This window comes from Corylus avellana, chromosome 3 (genome assembly GCF_965113065.1).
Source record: "Corylus avellana chromosome 3, dhCorAvel1.hap1.2, whole genome shotgun sequence".
Lineage (NCBI taxonomy): Eukaryota > Viridiplantae > Streptophyta > Magnoliopsida > Fagales > Betulaceae > Corylus > Corylus avellana.
In genome coordinates, this window is record NC_142492.1 from 30,953,553 (window position 1) to 30,969,301 (window position 15,749).

A 15,749-nucleotide genomic window follows, 5' to 3' on the forward strand; every position below is an offset into this window, starting at 1 on the left:
GTTCCTCCGACTAAATTTGAAGAAAAACTTTATCTCATCAAATCAATAAAATAACTTGAAAATTTTTGGTTTTTAGAAATTTAAGAGTGACTAATATATAATATATATTCTCGCAATATATATATATATATATATATATTATTAAAAAAGGTTTATTATCTAATTTTGTAAAAATACACTATTAAAAGTTTCAACTTTCCAAGTCACATGTTTTACAAGATAATTTAAAATTAAAAAACGAAAAAAAAGAAAAGAAAAGTCCATTTTTTCTCTCTCCCTCTAATTACAATAACCCTCGTGTTTCAATCTGTAAAAACTTGTAGGTGTGTCTGTGTGAAGATAACGGGGCAACGGGTCTTATTCTTCGGTGGAATCCAGCCAGCAAGATTCAACAACATCGTCCTCAAAAGTTGGTTCTGTTGGATTTTGCTTCACACAACTCAGATTCTTAAAAGTAAGCCTTTTAATCCGAACGTCAGAATCAAAGTACTGAGCCATTTTCACATCCTCGGTCCTTTTTACACAGCTCATCGGCTTCGTTCTGTGGTGTTTTGGTAGTTTGGTGAAATAGGTTCATTTCATTGATGGGTTTCGCAGCATAGAGGCTGTTCAAATGGGTATAGCTTGGATTTTGTATGCCTCTTACTTTTTTGGGGATTGTTGCTGTTTTATATATATGAAGGAGTTCTCTGAGGAAATGGGGTTTGTTATTTGATGGGTTTGCATTGCTCCTGATTGGGTAGAGTTTAGGTTCTTGGCTTATGCTCACAAATGGGCCTATTAGGGAGTTGTTTTTCTGGCAAGGTGTTTGATGGTTTCTGAAATTGAAGAAGGTCTTACTTGGAATTCTGATATCTGTTCACAGAAGGGTCCTTCCGTTTGTTGTTGTTTTTGACTTGGTCGTTGTTCTTGATTGCTTACACGTTCTGGGTTTATTTAAGATATTTTTTTCTGCAGTTGATTATTACTAGAAAACGCTGGATTTCTTTTTGGGGGGTTCATTCTCAGCTCTGAGCGTGGTTTCCTGTTTCAAGAATTGTAGATAATGGCATCTTTAGAATTTAGCGCAGAAAAATGAGGCACAGTACTTTTCCTTGAATCGAGTTGGTGGCTCTCATTGCTGCGGAAGGGGTTTTTATGTTTTCAATCTGTAACCAATTTTTTGCCCCTGCGGAGTTAAGAGGGTTTTTGATACTTAGATTTAGGATTCTGTATTCATGGAAATTGTTGGCTTTGGGCTATCATTACTGAGAATTAAACCAGAGAGGAAAATTTCTATTGTGGAATTTGGTTAGTGTGGTCTCTGTGGAAGGAGAGAGGAAATGGATTTGTGGGTGGTTGCAGTTGCTGCCGGTGCTGGATGTTTAGCTAAGTATTGGCAAAATATTTCTAGGGATAGGAATAACTTGCCTGCGTTTTCCTCTGGGGATTCTAATTGCGGGAAACCCGAATCCCCAGGTCGTCCCTTCCACAGATTGGCACGGAGAAAGAAACTAGACGATGAGGTTTCTGCAGATAGGAAATGGGTTTCTGATGGGAGACTTTCGGATATGTACCAACTAGATGGTGCTTCAGCAGCAGAAGTGACTTCCACTAGTGGGTTTGATGTTGAAAAGTCAGCATGCTTTGAGAAATATGAAGATTGCAATGTACTTTCTGTATCTAGCTTACTACCAGGATGCTCAAAAAATGATGATGTAGAGCATGAGGCTGGAAATAGGCCAAGTGGTGATGTTAGTGATAATTCTGGTAATTCATTGCCTGGCCTTTCTCCTGGAATGGGTTCTTTTCGTGGTTCTTCAAGGAATAGAAGCTCTCTTAGAACTAGACGTTCATATAGGCATTTTCTTGAACCCCTAAGTTCCCTTGAGAGTTGTCTTATGACTCAAGTATACAAGGAACATGCTGAAGTGAAAAGAAATGTATTTAGTCCCCCTCCATCACCATCCACACCAGCTATGAGGCAATTATTTGTCACTGATGGAAGCCAAATACTCAGCAGAGGAAATGGTCATTCTTTAAGTGCACAAATTGGATTTGAGGAAGATAAGGTGCTAAAAGAATCCTATTTGGAAAATAATGAAAATGTGTATGGCGTAACTCCACTACCGAAATTTAGGTCTTTAGACTTCCCAAAGAAGATGCAAAAAAGGGGAAAGGTGCCGAGTGGAAGATTGAGCAGCTCCATTAAAGTGGTCAGTGGAAAGCCCGTTCATTCACAAGATGGTATGGATCTCAATTTGATTTTTCTTTATAGCTTATGCACTAGATGCTATTTCATTGGCAGAGTAAATCAATCTTCTCTTCTGTTGCTTCTTTTAATGCTAAGTTTTTTCTCCGATGTAAAAAAACTATTTAGATTTGTGTAGCATTCAAGTCCTCAGGAGTAGCAAAATTTTCTTTGTAGGTTTTTCAGAACCAACACCCCCCCCCCCCCCAACACTTTTCATGGTGCCTTGAGAACAAAGGAATAAGCGGAGGTGCTTTTTCTTATCATATGAAAAAAGGGAACAAATTGAATACCACAAAATCACATTGTTCACGTATGCTTCATCAGATGGCAAGCCTAAGAAAATGAGGGGGGGGGGGGGGGGGGGGGGGGTTACCTTTTTCATCGTTCCCTAAAATGTCATATACTTTATTGAAAGATTGTGAATATTCTCATTATGTACTAGTCTCTCTGTTTCTGGGGGGAGGACTGTTCAAGCTTAATAGATCAATAGCACTTTGTCCTTTTCCCTTTGGGGCAAACAACAAAATGATCAAGAAGGGATATATATGGAGATTTAAGTGACCAGGAAATTTAACCCAAAGCTTGTGCGACGCCTACTCAACCAGCTTGTATGCAATAGTGCTGTTAGGCCGTTCAGCTATGTAGATGAGCTACTGATAACCATTAGGTTGGTCGTCTGTTTTGGGTGTTGGTCACTCAGTACTGACCCAAACGACAGTCGTACAAAAGTCTCTTAGTTTTTAGGGTTAGAGCTTCACAACTGTCTTGCCTATCACGTTGCCTCTTACTATCAAAAACTGACCAGCAATATTGGTGTTCACCCTTACCTCTGCCTCCCACACCATATCTTGTGTTCATGGCCCTTCACAGACCTCACCAGCTGCTCATGCCAAAGTCCTAACTAGGCAACCACCAGAAACACAATGGGATAAAACGGACCAAGCCAAAACCAAAACCCAAACCGATCGACAGCAGTTGGTTCTTATGCAGTTGAGTTGTTGTGCACTGGTCAGTTCAGTTTGTGGTGGTTTCTAGGGACCAACGCTGTTGTAGTAGTAGTTGGAAACTGCCAAAAGCTGACCACTAGTCAGTGCTCCCCTAGTCTTGGAATCTCAATTTAAGTCCTTAAGTTTGTACAACACCAGTTCAGTTTTATTGTTCTTTTTTTTTTTTTTTTTTTTAATATCTAGTTTTTACTGGTGGTATTCTTTTAATTTCCATATTTGCTGGTATGGGCTGTAGGGTAGCCCATGAGTTTTATTTTGAGCTATGGGTCTCTTTCACTTTGGTTTTAGTAGTTTCCTTGTTCACTGGTTTCCTAATTGGCAGAACTCGGGCACTGTTCACTGGTTTCCTTGGTCCTCAGGTTATGCGATTGCCTGAATTTGTTCCCTATCAGACTCTCTCTCTCTCTCGCTCTCTCTCTCTCTCACTTTTCCCTAAAGGCTAACACACAGGTGCAGAAGTTGCCACAAGTTTTCCCACAATGGCCAGAACATAAGCGTTGCCACTATTAAGGTGCAGAGAACTTGAAACAACCTTCACAGAAGATGAAGCAACCACCCCCACCAACAACCACAGACATCTTGACTTTGACCTCAACTCTCTGCGTTGCTGAAGCTCTTATTGGCTCTGGCAAAGACAAAGTTGAGAGTCCTGAAGAAGCCCGAGTAATTAAAATTTATCAAGATAAGTAGATTAGGACTTTAGCCCTTAGGGTTCTTTGTCTCTTTATTTAGGTATTTGAGGTTATTTTGTCATAACTTCTGAAAATGAAGGCATACATATGTTATACGTATGAAATTTTTAGAACTCAGCCAATCAATGCATTCACAGCTTTTAAATTGAAAGCACACCCACCCCCCCCCACCCTTTCTTCTCCTTTACTTCTGTGCATTTATGGGCAATTAATAGGTAATGTTTTTATTTGGATGAATCCTGATTCAACTTAAAATCTTGGGATGTATATATACAGCTGTGCATCAAGCTGCTCCCAGGCGGGTTCATTTTGTAAGAAAGATTTGATGCTGTGAAGAGAATAAGCAAGAAAGTGAATGAGTTTATTTGGTTTTTTAAAGTAAAAAATCCAGATGATTGGAAATGAGTAGGCATTCTCTCTTAGGTTGTGCAATAGAATCATGCCCACCTGCCTATTCACAAATTGATTGCAGCTTAGTTCCTGCCCAGCAGCCTGCATAAAACCTTTTAATCTGTCACTTTATTTACAGATTGATAGAGGGATTTTCTTGCAGCTTTTAAAAGCTTCTTAAAGGTGAGATCGCCTAGGAATTTGTTCTTTTCTTCTTCTCTTGCTTCGATTGTTTTAGATTGATCCCTCTTTTAGAATCTTGGATTTAAACTTCCAAGCTCCTTTCAACCCTTTTCCCAAATTCCTATTTGACTAACCCCAATCATTCCTAACCCTTTCCACCACAAATCACAACCAAATAATCCTAATCAGTGTTCAAATCAAAGATTCGACAACAGATGTGGTGCAGCAATCTGTCCTGCATCACCCTTCCATTAGAAATGCCCAGTTGTAGAATCTAGAGAATCTTCTGTGTGTGCAGATAGTGTGTCCTTGCTCTATTTGCAACAAGGTTTTGACGTACATTTTGACTAATACTAGATTGTGAAAGATTTCATCTGCATGTGGTTGCCCAAATTGCATGCTCTGATGGGAGCAAGCTTGTGGTAGTACTTCCTTTTAAAAACGTACAAAGGTCCCTATAAAATATCTGATGGAACTCTCTATGCTAGACGATAGTTATGACCTTACAATGAATTAGGTTGCTGGTTAGGGCAATTATTAATTGTGCCCAATGCTCCTTCTATTTATGACTGTTCTAGTGTTTCTGTGATGATAACAAAACTCATGTCATTGCCCTAACAATTTTCCACTCATCAGGGTCACCAGATGGTATGATTCTATTCTGTCTTGGGATTTCTATTGGCATAATATCTTCTTTCATAACAAATAAAAGAGAAGTAGACAAGCTGAAGGAGTTGGTGAAGCAGACTGAGAACTTGGTTCAAGATCTTCAAGAGGAACTAGAGATGAAGGATTCAATGACGGTGAAGGAGCTAGCTAATGAAAACTATGAATCACAGGATACATGTGATAACTCCTATGGCATGGCTCCAACTGTATTTTCCCCTGAACTTTGTATGGATGGTTCAACAAAACGTGATGGTGAAATATTATATGATCAGAAGGCAGAGGAGAGTTCAGAACCTATGAGTCAAATTGAAGCAGAGCTTGAAGCAGAACTTGCGAGGTTGGAGCTAAACATAAACGCATCGAGTTTGGACCAGAGATTGTCTGATCTTGTTGAGGTAAGCCCGTCTCTCTATCTTTGAATTCTTAGCAACTGGTTGATAATTTAGCTTCGCAGTTCAATGGTGCTGTAACATTTGTGTTGGACTGGGTGTTTAGCTGTATCATTCGCTTGTTTTTGTCTTGTTTAAAAAAAATTCCTTTCACCATATTTATATGATGTGAACAATTTAACTAATTCAGTAAATACAAATGCCAAAGATACAATGTAAATGTGCAATCCTGTTGATGAAATATTCTACTTTCCATCTTTTGAGTCTAAAATATCATATTTAATTTAAATCTTTTGATCGATACACTAATTGTTAGGGTATCTAGGAATTTCTAGTTTTCTGGAAAATGTCTAGCAGATTTGTCGAGGGGTCAGGATTTCTGGAATGCTTAAATATGGGTTACAGCTTGTCCATTGTCCTTAGATGGTTTCCTATTTTAGAATTCAAGCAATTACTTTAAATCTTATTTATTATTTTACTTTGAAGTGTTAGTGACCTAAAATATTAAGTCAATACATTGTCTCTAATTTGATGCTACAAAATCTGTTCAAGATTCTTTTTCCGTTTTATAGTTTTTTGTTCTTTAAATCAGACAGAAGACAGGAGAGGGTAGAGTAGGGTCCCTCTTCTCAAATCCCTTCTTTTGCATAGGTTCAACCATAGAGCTCCCCTTTAATAAAGAGGAGAAAAGTAATCACAATGTTCTAAAATCTGCTCTCTGGTTTAGCTGTATTTGCCACCGTATACAGCACGAAACATTATAGTCGTCATTCAGTCAGGTAATCTAGTTATTGGCTTATTCTGGTAATCACAATGCAGTCCATTCACACGGTAGCACATAATTAGTGCTTGTGGCCAGATTAGTGTTGGTGACTCTAGTTCCAGCCTTTCAACAATAAATTTTCCTCGTGGAAGAAGCAACATATATATCATTTTCTCAAAGAATGGAAACAAATCCAGAAAGTATTTGATATTAATGCCACAGATATTATTCTTCCTGTATTTCTCTCTATATTGCATTTTTTTTAAGCAATCTTGTGGAATTAGTTGTCTACAAGTGTTAATGGAGCTCGAATATTTGCAGCTTGACCCAGACTTTTTAGCAGATTTTGCTGAGGGTGAGTTGAGAGCAGACGTGTCCCATGGCCGAGCTGTTGGAAAACCTAATTCAAATCCAGATGCTATGGACTCCTCCACCCCGCACTCTGGCAACTATGCTGTTTCACCTCGAGAGCTGAGCTTGCGTCTGCACAAGCTTGTTCAATCTAGACTTGAAGAACGTGTGCAGGAGCTTGAGACAGCCCTTCAAAACAGCCAGAGAAAGCTAAACCTCGTGGAGTCGGGGCACAAGAATTCTTGGAAGGAGTTCTCCAGCAGTGAAGGGGGATATTCTTCTACCCCAGAAAGCTCAACTGCTAAAGAATGCAATCCTACGGCCCAGTTTCTGGTTAATCTGTCAGGGGAAGCTCTAGACGCGGACAGAGACTTAACTAAGACAGATGATTCAGAAGAGCAGGATTTAGAATCAAGGGTCCATGAAAGTAAGCATCAAGAGGGCTTCAATCTAACAGATGGACGTGTGTTGATGGGTCAAAATGGTGGTTCCATGCCAAATCTTACAATGGATATGGAATTACTTTCTAGTAACAGGTGGACTAGAACACGTGGAGGGTACAGATCAGAGTTTCAGGGATTGAATGATGTTGGTGTAACTGAAGATGAAAGCAGCGATTGGGATGATGAGATTGAGAACCAATTGATCAAGCAGATTGTGGAGAAAACCAAGAAAGGTTCTCATGTAGTTCTAAATGCACAAAGGATGTTGTTGTCTATGGATGAAAAATGAGCATTGAAATGAAACAAAATAGTTTTGCAGTGTATAGAGTATATATAAAATAATATTTATTCATTACTACTGCAAGGTATCCCCCCTTGTTATTCTTTTTAAGATTTTTTGTTCCATATTTTATTTTTTTCCCAGTTATTTCCTAGTTTTGCTTTTATTTTTTCCCCAGTTAATTTATTTTTTGTTGTCTTTGTGTACATTCAAAGAAGCAAGTCTATCCCAATTGAAGTTCCCTCCCCCGCCCAATCCCAGCCACAAGGAATTGAAGGCCTCTAAATGCTAGTGATGAATATTTTTTCGATAACTTCCCCCTTTTCCTTCTCCTTTTTTGCCATTTCTTCTCTCCTTCCTCTAGGTTTTCTTTCTAAAATTTTTCTGTTGGAGTTGGAAGCTAGATCTATTCAAAGAAGAAATAACCATTTAATGGAGTTGCCATTTCTTCTCTCCTTCCCCCACACAACCATTTAATTTACATTGGCAAATACCAAAATACAAGTTTTATTTTCTTCATTTTTAGGTCCAAAAAAATAAAACCCAAAAGGACCATAATATCACTGGATAATGAACGTCTTCATCACAACAGCCAACAGAAACTGTAACATCGTTTTCTAAGGTAAAACAGAAAAGTCTAAAAAATAAATAAATAACTAATAATAATAATAATATTATTATTATGCAAACTCTCTTTGACTGTGCATACAAGCGCCAAGCACACAAACACATCAAGTAGGATCAAATTGAGTTCCCTACTTAACTCACTGAGTATGCATAATTTAAATCGATTTCCTTTTATGCAGATTCTTCCCCATAAGAAAGATAGGAAGCATGCTTTCATACGTTACAATTCCTATGTTTGAACCACCGTTATTATCTGGCGAATTCTTTTGTTTCTCATTTCGGAAAACACAGTTGAGAGTGCATCAAATCCAAGTTCTCATAATAGCCAAATCCAACAAGAATAAAATAACAAGTTCGAGGAGAAGGGCTGGGGGAGGGGGGTCTAAAATACTATTATAACAAAGAACGCTCTACTCATGACACTGGACAAAAAGCACGTTCGTTTCCTTGTATCAGAGGCTTTTTTCAAGCTCTTTTGGCAAAATCACCAGTAGTATCATCATCGTCATCCCTTAGGTTTCCCTCTAATGGCTCATCCTGCTTAAAATCTCCAGCTGCACCACCTACGCTGCTGCTCTCATTGCTACCAAACTGATTGACGCCACCATACCCCTGTCCAGCACTTCCATCATATCCACCACTGGCGAAGTTACTGCTGCCACCGTCACCACCAGCAACACCGTAATTTCCACCAGTACTGCCAAAGTCTCCACCTGCATAATTACCACCCTTGTTATAACCAACACCACCTCCACCAGTGCCACCACTTCCATAGTTGTCAGCACCATAGTTACCGGTATAGCTATCGCCACCGCCGCCACCTTGATAATTCCCACCAGACCCATAACCACCCGAGCCATATCCTCCACCACCACCACCACCACCAAAAGCATTGTTACCATAGCCGCCTCCACCGCCTCCGCTGCCATAACCACCATAGCCACCACCTCCAAAACTAGGCCGAGGCCTCTCAGTAGCATAATTCACCCTTACCATACGACCATGGAGATCCTAGGAGGAAAGATATTACCAGGAAAGGAAAAAAGTCAACTACAAAAAATTACAAGGAATAATCCATAGATTTAAAAAGGTTAAACCAATTCAGAAAACTCATTTGCAAATACTTGGAATGAGAAAAGGTTAGTCTGCCAACAGCATCATCATTATTATATACAATTTACATTAATATCATACTCCAGACAACAAAGTCACTGGTACATTTATACCAAAAATAGCTGCTTGGAATTGGTAGCGACAAGGATTGTCATGGTGTAATTTTAAAAATGTAGAATGAAAAAGATCATGCCCATACCAAGTAACCCAACTTTGTCCTGCACAGCTCATGAAACAGAGACTCATAAATGAAGAGCACCAAATCAGTAACATTACCTGTCCATCCAAGGCCTGGATAGCACTGGAAGCTTCCTCAGAAGAAGTGTATGTAACAAAGCCAAATCCTCTGGATCTACCAGTGTCACGATCCATAATGACTCTTGCTACAAAAAAAGAAAAGAAAAAAGAACAGGTTAATCAGCACGAATTGCCAGTACTGAGGCTTTTATACCAACATAACAATGGACTGAATTTTTTATAACATAATGAGGAATTTCGAGAGGGGAAATGGAGAAGACATTGCCATCACTTTGCCCAGGCCAAACTAATGCAAGAGTACACAAAAAAAAGGAAAAAACACTTGCCAAAGCCAATATGAAGCACATATCATGCATTTATGTCATGCACACAACCCATGTCACTACAGCAAAAGGAGGTGGAACTTGAGCAATTGCCTTAACATACTATTTACAGAGATGAAAACCAAAATGCCTTAAAACTTACTTTTGGCAGGAACTTAAAATATGCGATAAGTCTAACTATATACCTTCCATGACATCACCATACTTAGAGAAAGCGTCCCTCAGACCTTGCTCATCTGTGCCATATGAAAGCCCTGGAATTTACAACATGAGAAATCTTAGCACAAAGAAACAAGAAAAGACAACATAATTGCAATTCATAAATGAAATTGGGTTGCACCTCCTACAAAAACTTTAGAACTTTGCCCAGACGACATGCATCGTATAGCTTGAAAGACAGACAGTTTTGAAGGACCAAATTCTGAGCTGATCTGCTTGCTCGCAGTCTGTCTAAGAATATTCCCAACTTTACTAAAAAAAGCCATTGCAATAACCTACAAAATAAGGCAGGAAAATGAAGATGAATAAAATTATATAGCGAACACTAAGAATTAAGACAGAAATCACAAAAATGACATTTTCAAAAACATGAGAATCACAAAATAGACGGTCAAGACTACACATGCTATTAATATGATAGAATTAACCATATAAGAAAGACACTACTTCCAATTGTCCCAAAAAAAAGAAAAAAAAAAAAAAAAAAAGGCCAACAAAATCTAAAAAATTCAGCTTAAAACACAACAGAATAAATCAATATCTGCATAAAGTGATGATAAAAAGATTGACTTCAATTTAAGCCTACACAAATAAGCATCAAGATGATGGCCACAATTGAGTGGTTCCCACAAACCAAAATAGACTGCTGATTCCCAAGTGATTTTAAACCATCGCATAGAAAATGCAATGATGAAAGAGTCAATAAAAACAAGAAACGGGCTCTTGTTAGAGTGGCAATCAGAAATGAAGTATGCGCCTGCATCAATATACACACTTACGAAACTCAAACACAAAAGAACAAAAGGCAGAAAAATAACATCAATAACAGCCCGACACTTGTTCGTATTTGCATGCATACCCAGATGATATAGACAATTATGACGAATTTGATACAGTAGCCTTAATCAAACTAAACAACTAGTACACCCACCATAATCTCCGAACTACTAAAACCCCACAAAAGAAGTTCATTTATAATAGAAATATGCTTTTATCTAAAATTATATAAAGAAATAAAATAAAAATAAAAACCAACATATATGTTCCTAACATAACCATTTAGCTCAGTCGAGGATAAAATCTTAATCTTTCCATTTCTGATAACCCTAAACACCAAAACCCACCAGATTCAAAACTTTGGAGACTTTCTCTCCTCTGCTTTCCGACCAACCAAACACAGCCGAATAGAAAATACATACAAACAATACATGCATACAAGAATCACCAAGGAGAAACCTTCAATAGAAATAAACACATATGAGAGGTAAATAGGCTTGATCTATTCAGAAAAAATCAAACCCTATAAACGCGTACAAGACAAAAGCAAAGGGAATCAGTAGCGATAGAAACAGGAAACGAAAGCAAAAACAAGTGGAAACAAAGAAAAAATTAAGCATCGGAAGCATAATCTATTGGGGGGGGGGGGGGGCGCTCAGTGGTTTGGACCGTACCTTCTCTGCTTCGCTGAGAGACTAAAACCCTAAGCAGACAATGGGTTTTACGAAATGGAAATGGGGGAGGCTTATAATGACAGGCGGGAGAAATCTGGGCCGTACGATTTGGAGTGGGGGGTGGGAGCCGTTGATGGGGGCTGTCACGGTGTGGTCGAGAGATTTTTTGTTCTTCGGGCACGGTATGTACGTGTGAGGTTTTCATTGGGTAGTGTTTTTTGTGCTTGTGACAGTGGAGGAAAAGCGAAATGACTGTAATGCCCTTCTGAAATTTATTTTTTATTTTTTATTTTTTTTAAAGGTTAATTGATTTTTTAGTATATGTAATTTGACTTGAAATAAAAAAGACCACTCAATTTCAAAAAGTATCATAGATGGTACCTATAAATATTTTATAAATGGAGTTGGTTTAATAATTTAATAGTGTGCCCCATTAAACCAATTAGTAATTGTCATATGCCCTATATACCTCATTAATATTATTTAAAATTCAAAATAAATAACCAAAAAACAAAAGTGAAAAATTAAGAAAAAAAAAATTTGGTGGTGACTCAATGCTTGAGCCATCCTTTATGGGCAACCAAGGAGTGGCTAAACCACTCTAGACCAATCATAAAAGGTGGTTGAAACCACCCACTAGCTATTTTTTGAGGTGGCGGAGGTGGCCAAACCATCCATTGCCGTCTATAGGGAGTGGCCATCCTCATTTGACCAAAGTGTGTGGTCGAGTCATCCCTAAATTTATTTTAATTTTTGTTTTGTTTTTAATAATATTAATAAGACATAAGATACATGTCGTTTGCTAATTGGTTTGATATGGCACACCATTAAAATATTAGGAGTATAGACGGAAGTACCAATTCCATTTATCAAATGTACACAAATACCATTTACAATAACTTTCGAAATTGAGGGTTTTGTGTTTTTCCGTGTTAAACCACATATTTGTATAAATGATATAACCCTTTTAACTAAGTAAAGGCTAATAAATAAATTATGACTTGATTGGAAGAGTTTGATCTTGTGTCAAATTTCTGATACAAAAAATATCTTAAAGATTATCATGGTATACTTTAATACCAAACCCATCATTTTGTACAAATTCTTATCGTTTTTTTTTTTTTACATATATTAGTTTGGTTACAAAATTATAATTACAGCCTAAATAGTAAAGCATATGGTAAAGTGGAGTAGAGTTTTCTAGAAAGAGTGATGAGGAGATTGGTTTTGACATAGGTGGAATAGGTTGATAATGTCTTGCATCAAGTCTCCCTCCTATTCTGATGGTGGAGATTTTTGTAACCGGCGTTTGTTCTTTATCAATGAATTTCATTCGGTTCTCGACGATACTTTCTCTGCAACAACCACTTAACTGTGGTGATTGTCTTTATGTCATGGGGGTTCTAACCGAGCTATTTTGCCCTTGTGTATTGCTCTGTGCGGCCCTTAGAGAGGCCCGGATCCTTTTTTCATTGCCTACTATTTGTTTCCATTTTTATTTCTATATTGTCTTTTCCATTTGAGTTTTATTGTTGGGGAGCTCACCCTGTTTCGTTTGTTTTCTCCCTTGTAACCTTTGTCCCATTAGTGAATAGAAAAAAAGTCTCCCTCCTATTCTTTCAAAGCATCATGTAGGGCTTAGAAACTCCCGAATATGACTTAAGAACGGTAAAACTCCTTATCATGGGGCGGCTTGCTAAAATCCATAAACTTGACCCTTGACCCGTGTCCACCCCTAACCTCCAGCGGATTCACTATTTTAGTTATTAACTTTTATTATTTTTTAAACCCAAAAAAAAAAAAATGGTAAAGGAAGGAGAGAGAAACTTACAATTTTAATGGTTTTTTTTTTTTTTTTTTGTAATAAGTAAAAAAGTGTTCACTCACTTGCCTAAAATTTCTTACCGAATTGGTGAGGTGTTGGACCATTTGCAAAAGAGAAAAGTAGCCGAGAATGCTAGAGGGAATTAGGTAGAGACCTTCAGCTTCTCTGAGGTCAAAAGTCTTCCCCATCATCGCGACCTTACCAAATATCCGTCAAAAAAAAAAACCCCAACGTCTGCAATCCCTAACAAATCTGTTCGAAATACCCACGAACCAAAAGATCCCCAAGAAGACCCAAAAAAAAAAAAAAAAAAAATCCCCAAAAAGGAAAATTGATTCAGTTTCGATAACCCAATGGCCCAAAACCAAAGACCCAGAAGCATTCTTGAGTCTCTGGGCGAAGAGATTATCAGAATCATAACGCCCGTCTCAATCTGCATGTTCATGGTGGTCATATTGGTCTCTGTCCTCAATTCAAATTCTTCGTCTTCTTCTTCAGCATCAGTCAATTCCATAGCCACCATAGCATACACTGAGACCAGTTCAGACTCCTCCTGGGACAAATTCTTAGGTGCCCTTTTGAACTCCCTTGTGTTTGTGGCTGTTGTCACGGTTGTCACTTTTATTTTGGTGCTCCTATTCTACCTCAGATGCACCAAGTTCTTGAAACTCTACATGGGGTTTTCTGCTTTTGTTGTTTTGGGATTCATGGGTGGTGAAATTGCTTTATTCCTGATTGAAGATTTTAGTATTCCAATTGATTGTATTACATTTATGGTGGTTTTGTTTAATTTTGCTGTTGTGGGTGTTTTGGCTGTTTTCATGTCAAAAATGGCAATTCTTGTGACTCAAGGCTACTTGGTTATTATTGGGATGTTGGTTGCTTACTGGTTTACTCTATTGCCTGAATGGACTACTTGGGTGCTATTGGTTGCATTGGCATTATATGATCTTGCCGCGGTGTTGTTGCCAGTTGGCCCGTTAAGGCTCTTGGTAGAGCTTGCGATATCAAGGGATGAAGATATCCCGGCACTGGTGTATGAGGCTCGGCCAGTGACTTATAATGATACAGGTTCAATGGGTGGTGTAGCTCAGAGGAGGGTATGGAGAGGTAGGAGGGAAGAGAATTTAAATGATGACAGCAATTCAAACGCAAATGGTGTTTTTGTTGACAATGTGGATTCAGAGTCTGACTCCCTTTCAAATGCCAGTGCTGTTCTGGATTCAAATTCAGATTCTAATACCTTAGATAATGCTACTTTGGTTAGAGCTGAAGAGGCACGGGTTCCAGAAAGGGATGCGGAGCTATCTGCACCATTAATTGATCATAGGATGAATATCCAGCCGCAGCAACAGGAAGATGCTGTGTCAAGTGAAAGTTTGATGCTAGAGGGAATTGGGCTAGGGTCTTCTGGTGCAATCAAGCTAGGGCTTGGGGATTTCATCTTCTACAGTGTGTTGGTTGGTAGGGCTGCCATGTACGATTTTATGACAGTGTATGCATGTTATCTTGCTATAATAGCTGGTCTCGGTGTCACTCTGATGCTCTTGGCACTATATCAGAAAGCCTTGCCTGCTCTTCCTGTGTCAATAGCGTTAGGTGTGTTGTTTTATCTCTTGACTCGGTTCCTACTTGAAGTTTTTGTTGTAGAATGCTCTTTGAACCTCTTGATGTTCTGAAATATAAACATGTTGTCGAAGTTTGATACTTGGTCATACAATATATAGCATGAGAAAGTATGTTGTATGAAATTTGTGTTCATTGTTTCAACTTGACTTTGGTCTTCCCAATTGATTCCTCATTATCGGTTTATCTATTAATTTGGTAAAGTTGGTTTTTGAAATTGATTGTAAGTGATTTCCTCACAAAATTTATTTGCTTGAGCCTGGGACTCGACAATTTGATGCTTTGATTTGGAACTTTAAGATCATGGGTTCTGTTTGCAAAGAACTGAAAAAAGATCGACTACAAGTATGGGGGAAAATGGATGAAATGAAAGCTGGTTTCTGGTTAAATAAGAGAATATGGGACCCAGATCTGGGAGACAGAAGGAGGGGGTGAAAGAATCCCTGGTTGGTGGGAAACATGAATTTGGAGGTTGATTTGGTCACTATATTGAGCAAAGAGGATAATCTCAATTTCTGCCTCCTCTGTCATTGATGTTTTCTTGTAAGCATTTGTTTTTATTTTTTATGAAATTTCATAAGTTTCAGAAAAAGGATAGAAGGAAGTCTGATTGATCCAAGGATGGAGAGTTTTTATCATGGAAAAATCAGGAGATGGAGCAACCTAAGCACTAAAGCAGATATGGAAATTGTAGCAGAAGACTGTTTATTTGAGGTCTGTTTTTTTTAATGAAGCTTCAGTTACTTGGAAGCTTTTCTCTGTCTTCCTATTTGTTGGTAATTAGGCCTGATACTACTGGGGTTAAGGAGTTGCTTTAGGGCGTCCTTTTTGTTACTGATTGAATAAATCAGATGTGCTGCGACAATGATTTTGTTATATTCCTACATTCAATGTTGGTTCTCTAATA

The 15,749-nt window shown here is 38.3% G+C and overlaps 3 protein-coding genes across 5 annotated transcripts; 2 read left to right on the top strand and 1 right to left on the bottom strand.

Annotated features, from left to right (window-relative positions):
* The first annotated feature begins 329 nt into the window (after window positions 1-329).
* Window positions 330-7,511, top strand: LOC132175446 (uncharacterized). Its single transcript, XM_059587396.2, has 3 exons — window positions 330-2,226; window positions 5,142-5,569; window positions 6,648-7,511. Exons 1-3 carry the CDS (start codon window positions 1,323-1,325, stop codon window positions 7,407-7,409), a joined length of 2,094 nt encoding a protein of 697 aa, XP_059443379.1. The 5' UTR covers window positions 330-1,322; the 3' UTR covers window positions 7,410-7,511.
* Window positions 7,512-8,259: 748 nt separating this feature from the next.
* Window positions 8,260-11,498, bottom strand: GR-RBP3 (glycine-rich RNA-binding protein 3). Of its 2 annotated transcripts, XM_059588276.2 has the most exons (6): window positions 11,392-11,498; window positions 10,062-10,215; window positions 9,907-9,975; window positions 9,417-9,523; window positions 8,822-9,038; window positions 8,260-8,740 (listed from the first exon to the last, which is right to left on the bottom strand). In XM_059588276.2, exons 2-6 carry the CDS (start codon window positions 10,204-10,206, stop codon window positions 8,493-8,495), a joined length of 786 nt encoding a protein of 261 aa, XP_059444259.2. In that variant the 5' UTR covers window positions 10,207-10,215; window positions 11,392-11,498; the 3' UTR covers window positions 8,260-8,492. The 2 variants fall into 2 exon arrangements, with proteins under 2 accessions (XP_059444259.2, XP_059444258.2); XM_059588275.2 differs by having other exon boundaries at window positions 8,260-9,038.
* A 1,983-nt stretch (window positions 11,499-13,481) lies between these two features.
* On the top strand, window positions 13,482-15,749 carry PS2 (Presenilin-2). Of its 2 annotated transcripts, XM_088514087.1 has the most exons (2): window positions 13,482-13,786; window positions 14,069-15,749. In XM_088514087.1, exons 1-2 carry the CDS (start codon window positions 13,570-13,572, stop codon window positions 14,893-14,895), a joined length of 1,044 nt encoding a protein of 347 aa, XP_088370213.1. In that variant the 5' UTR covers window positions 13,482-13,569; the 3' UTR covers window positions 14,896-15,749. The 2 variants fall into 2 exon arrangements, with proteins under 2 accessions (XP_088370213.1, XP_059444617.1); XM_059588634.2 differs by having other exon boundaries at window positions 13,483-15,749.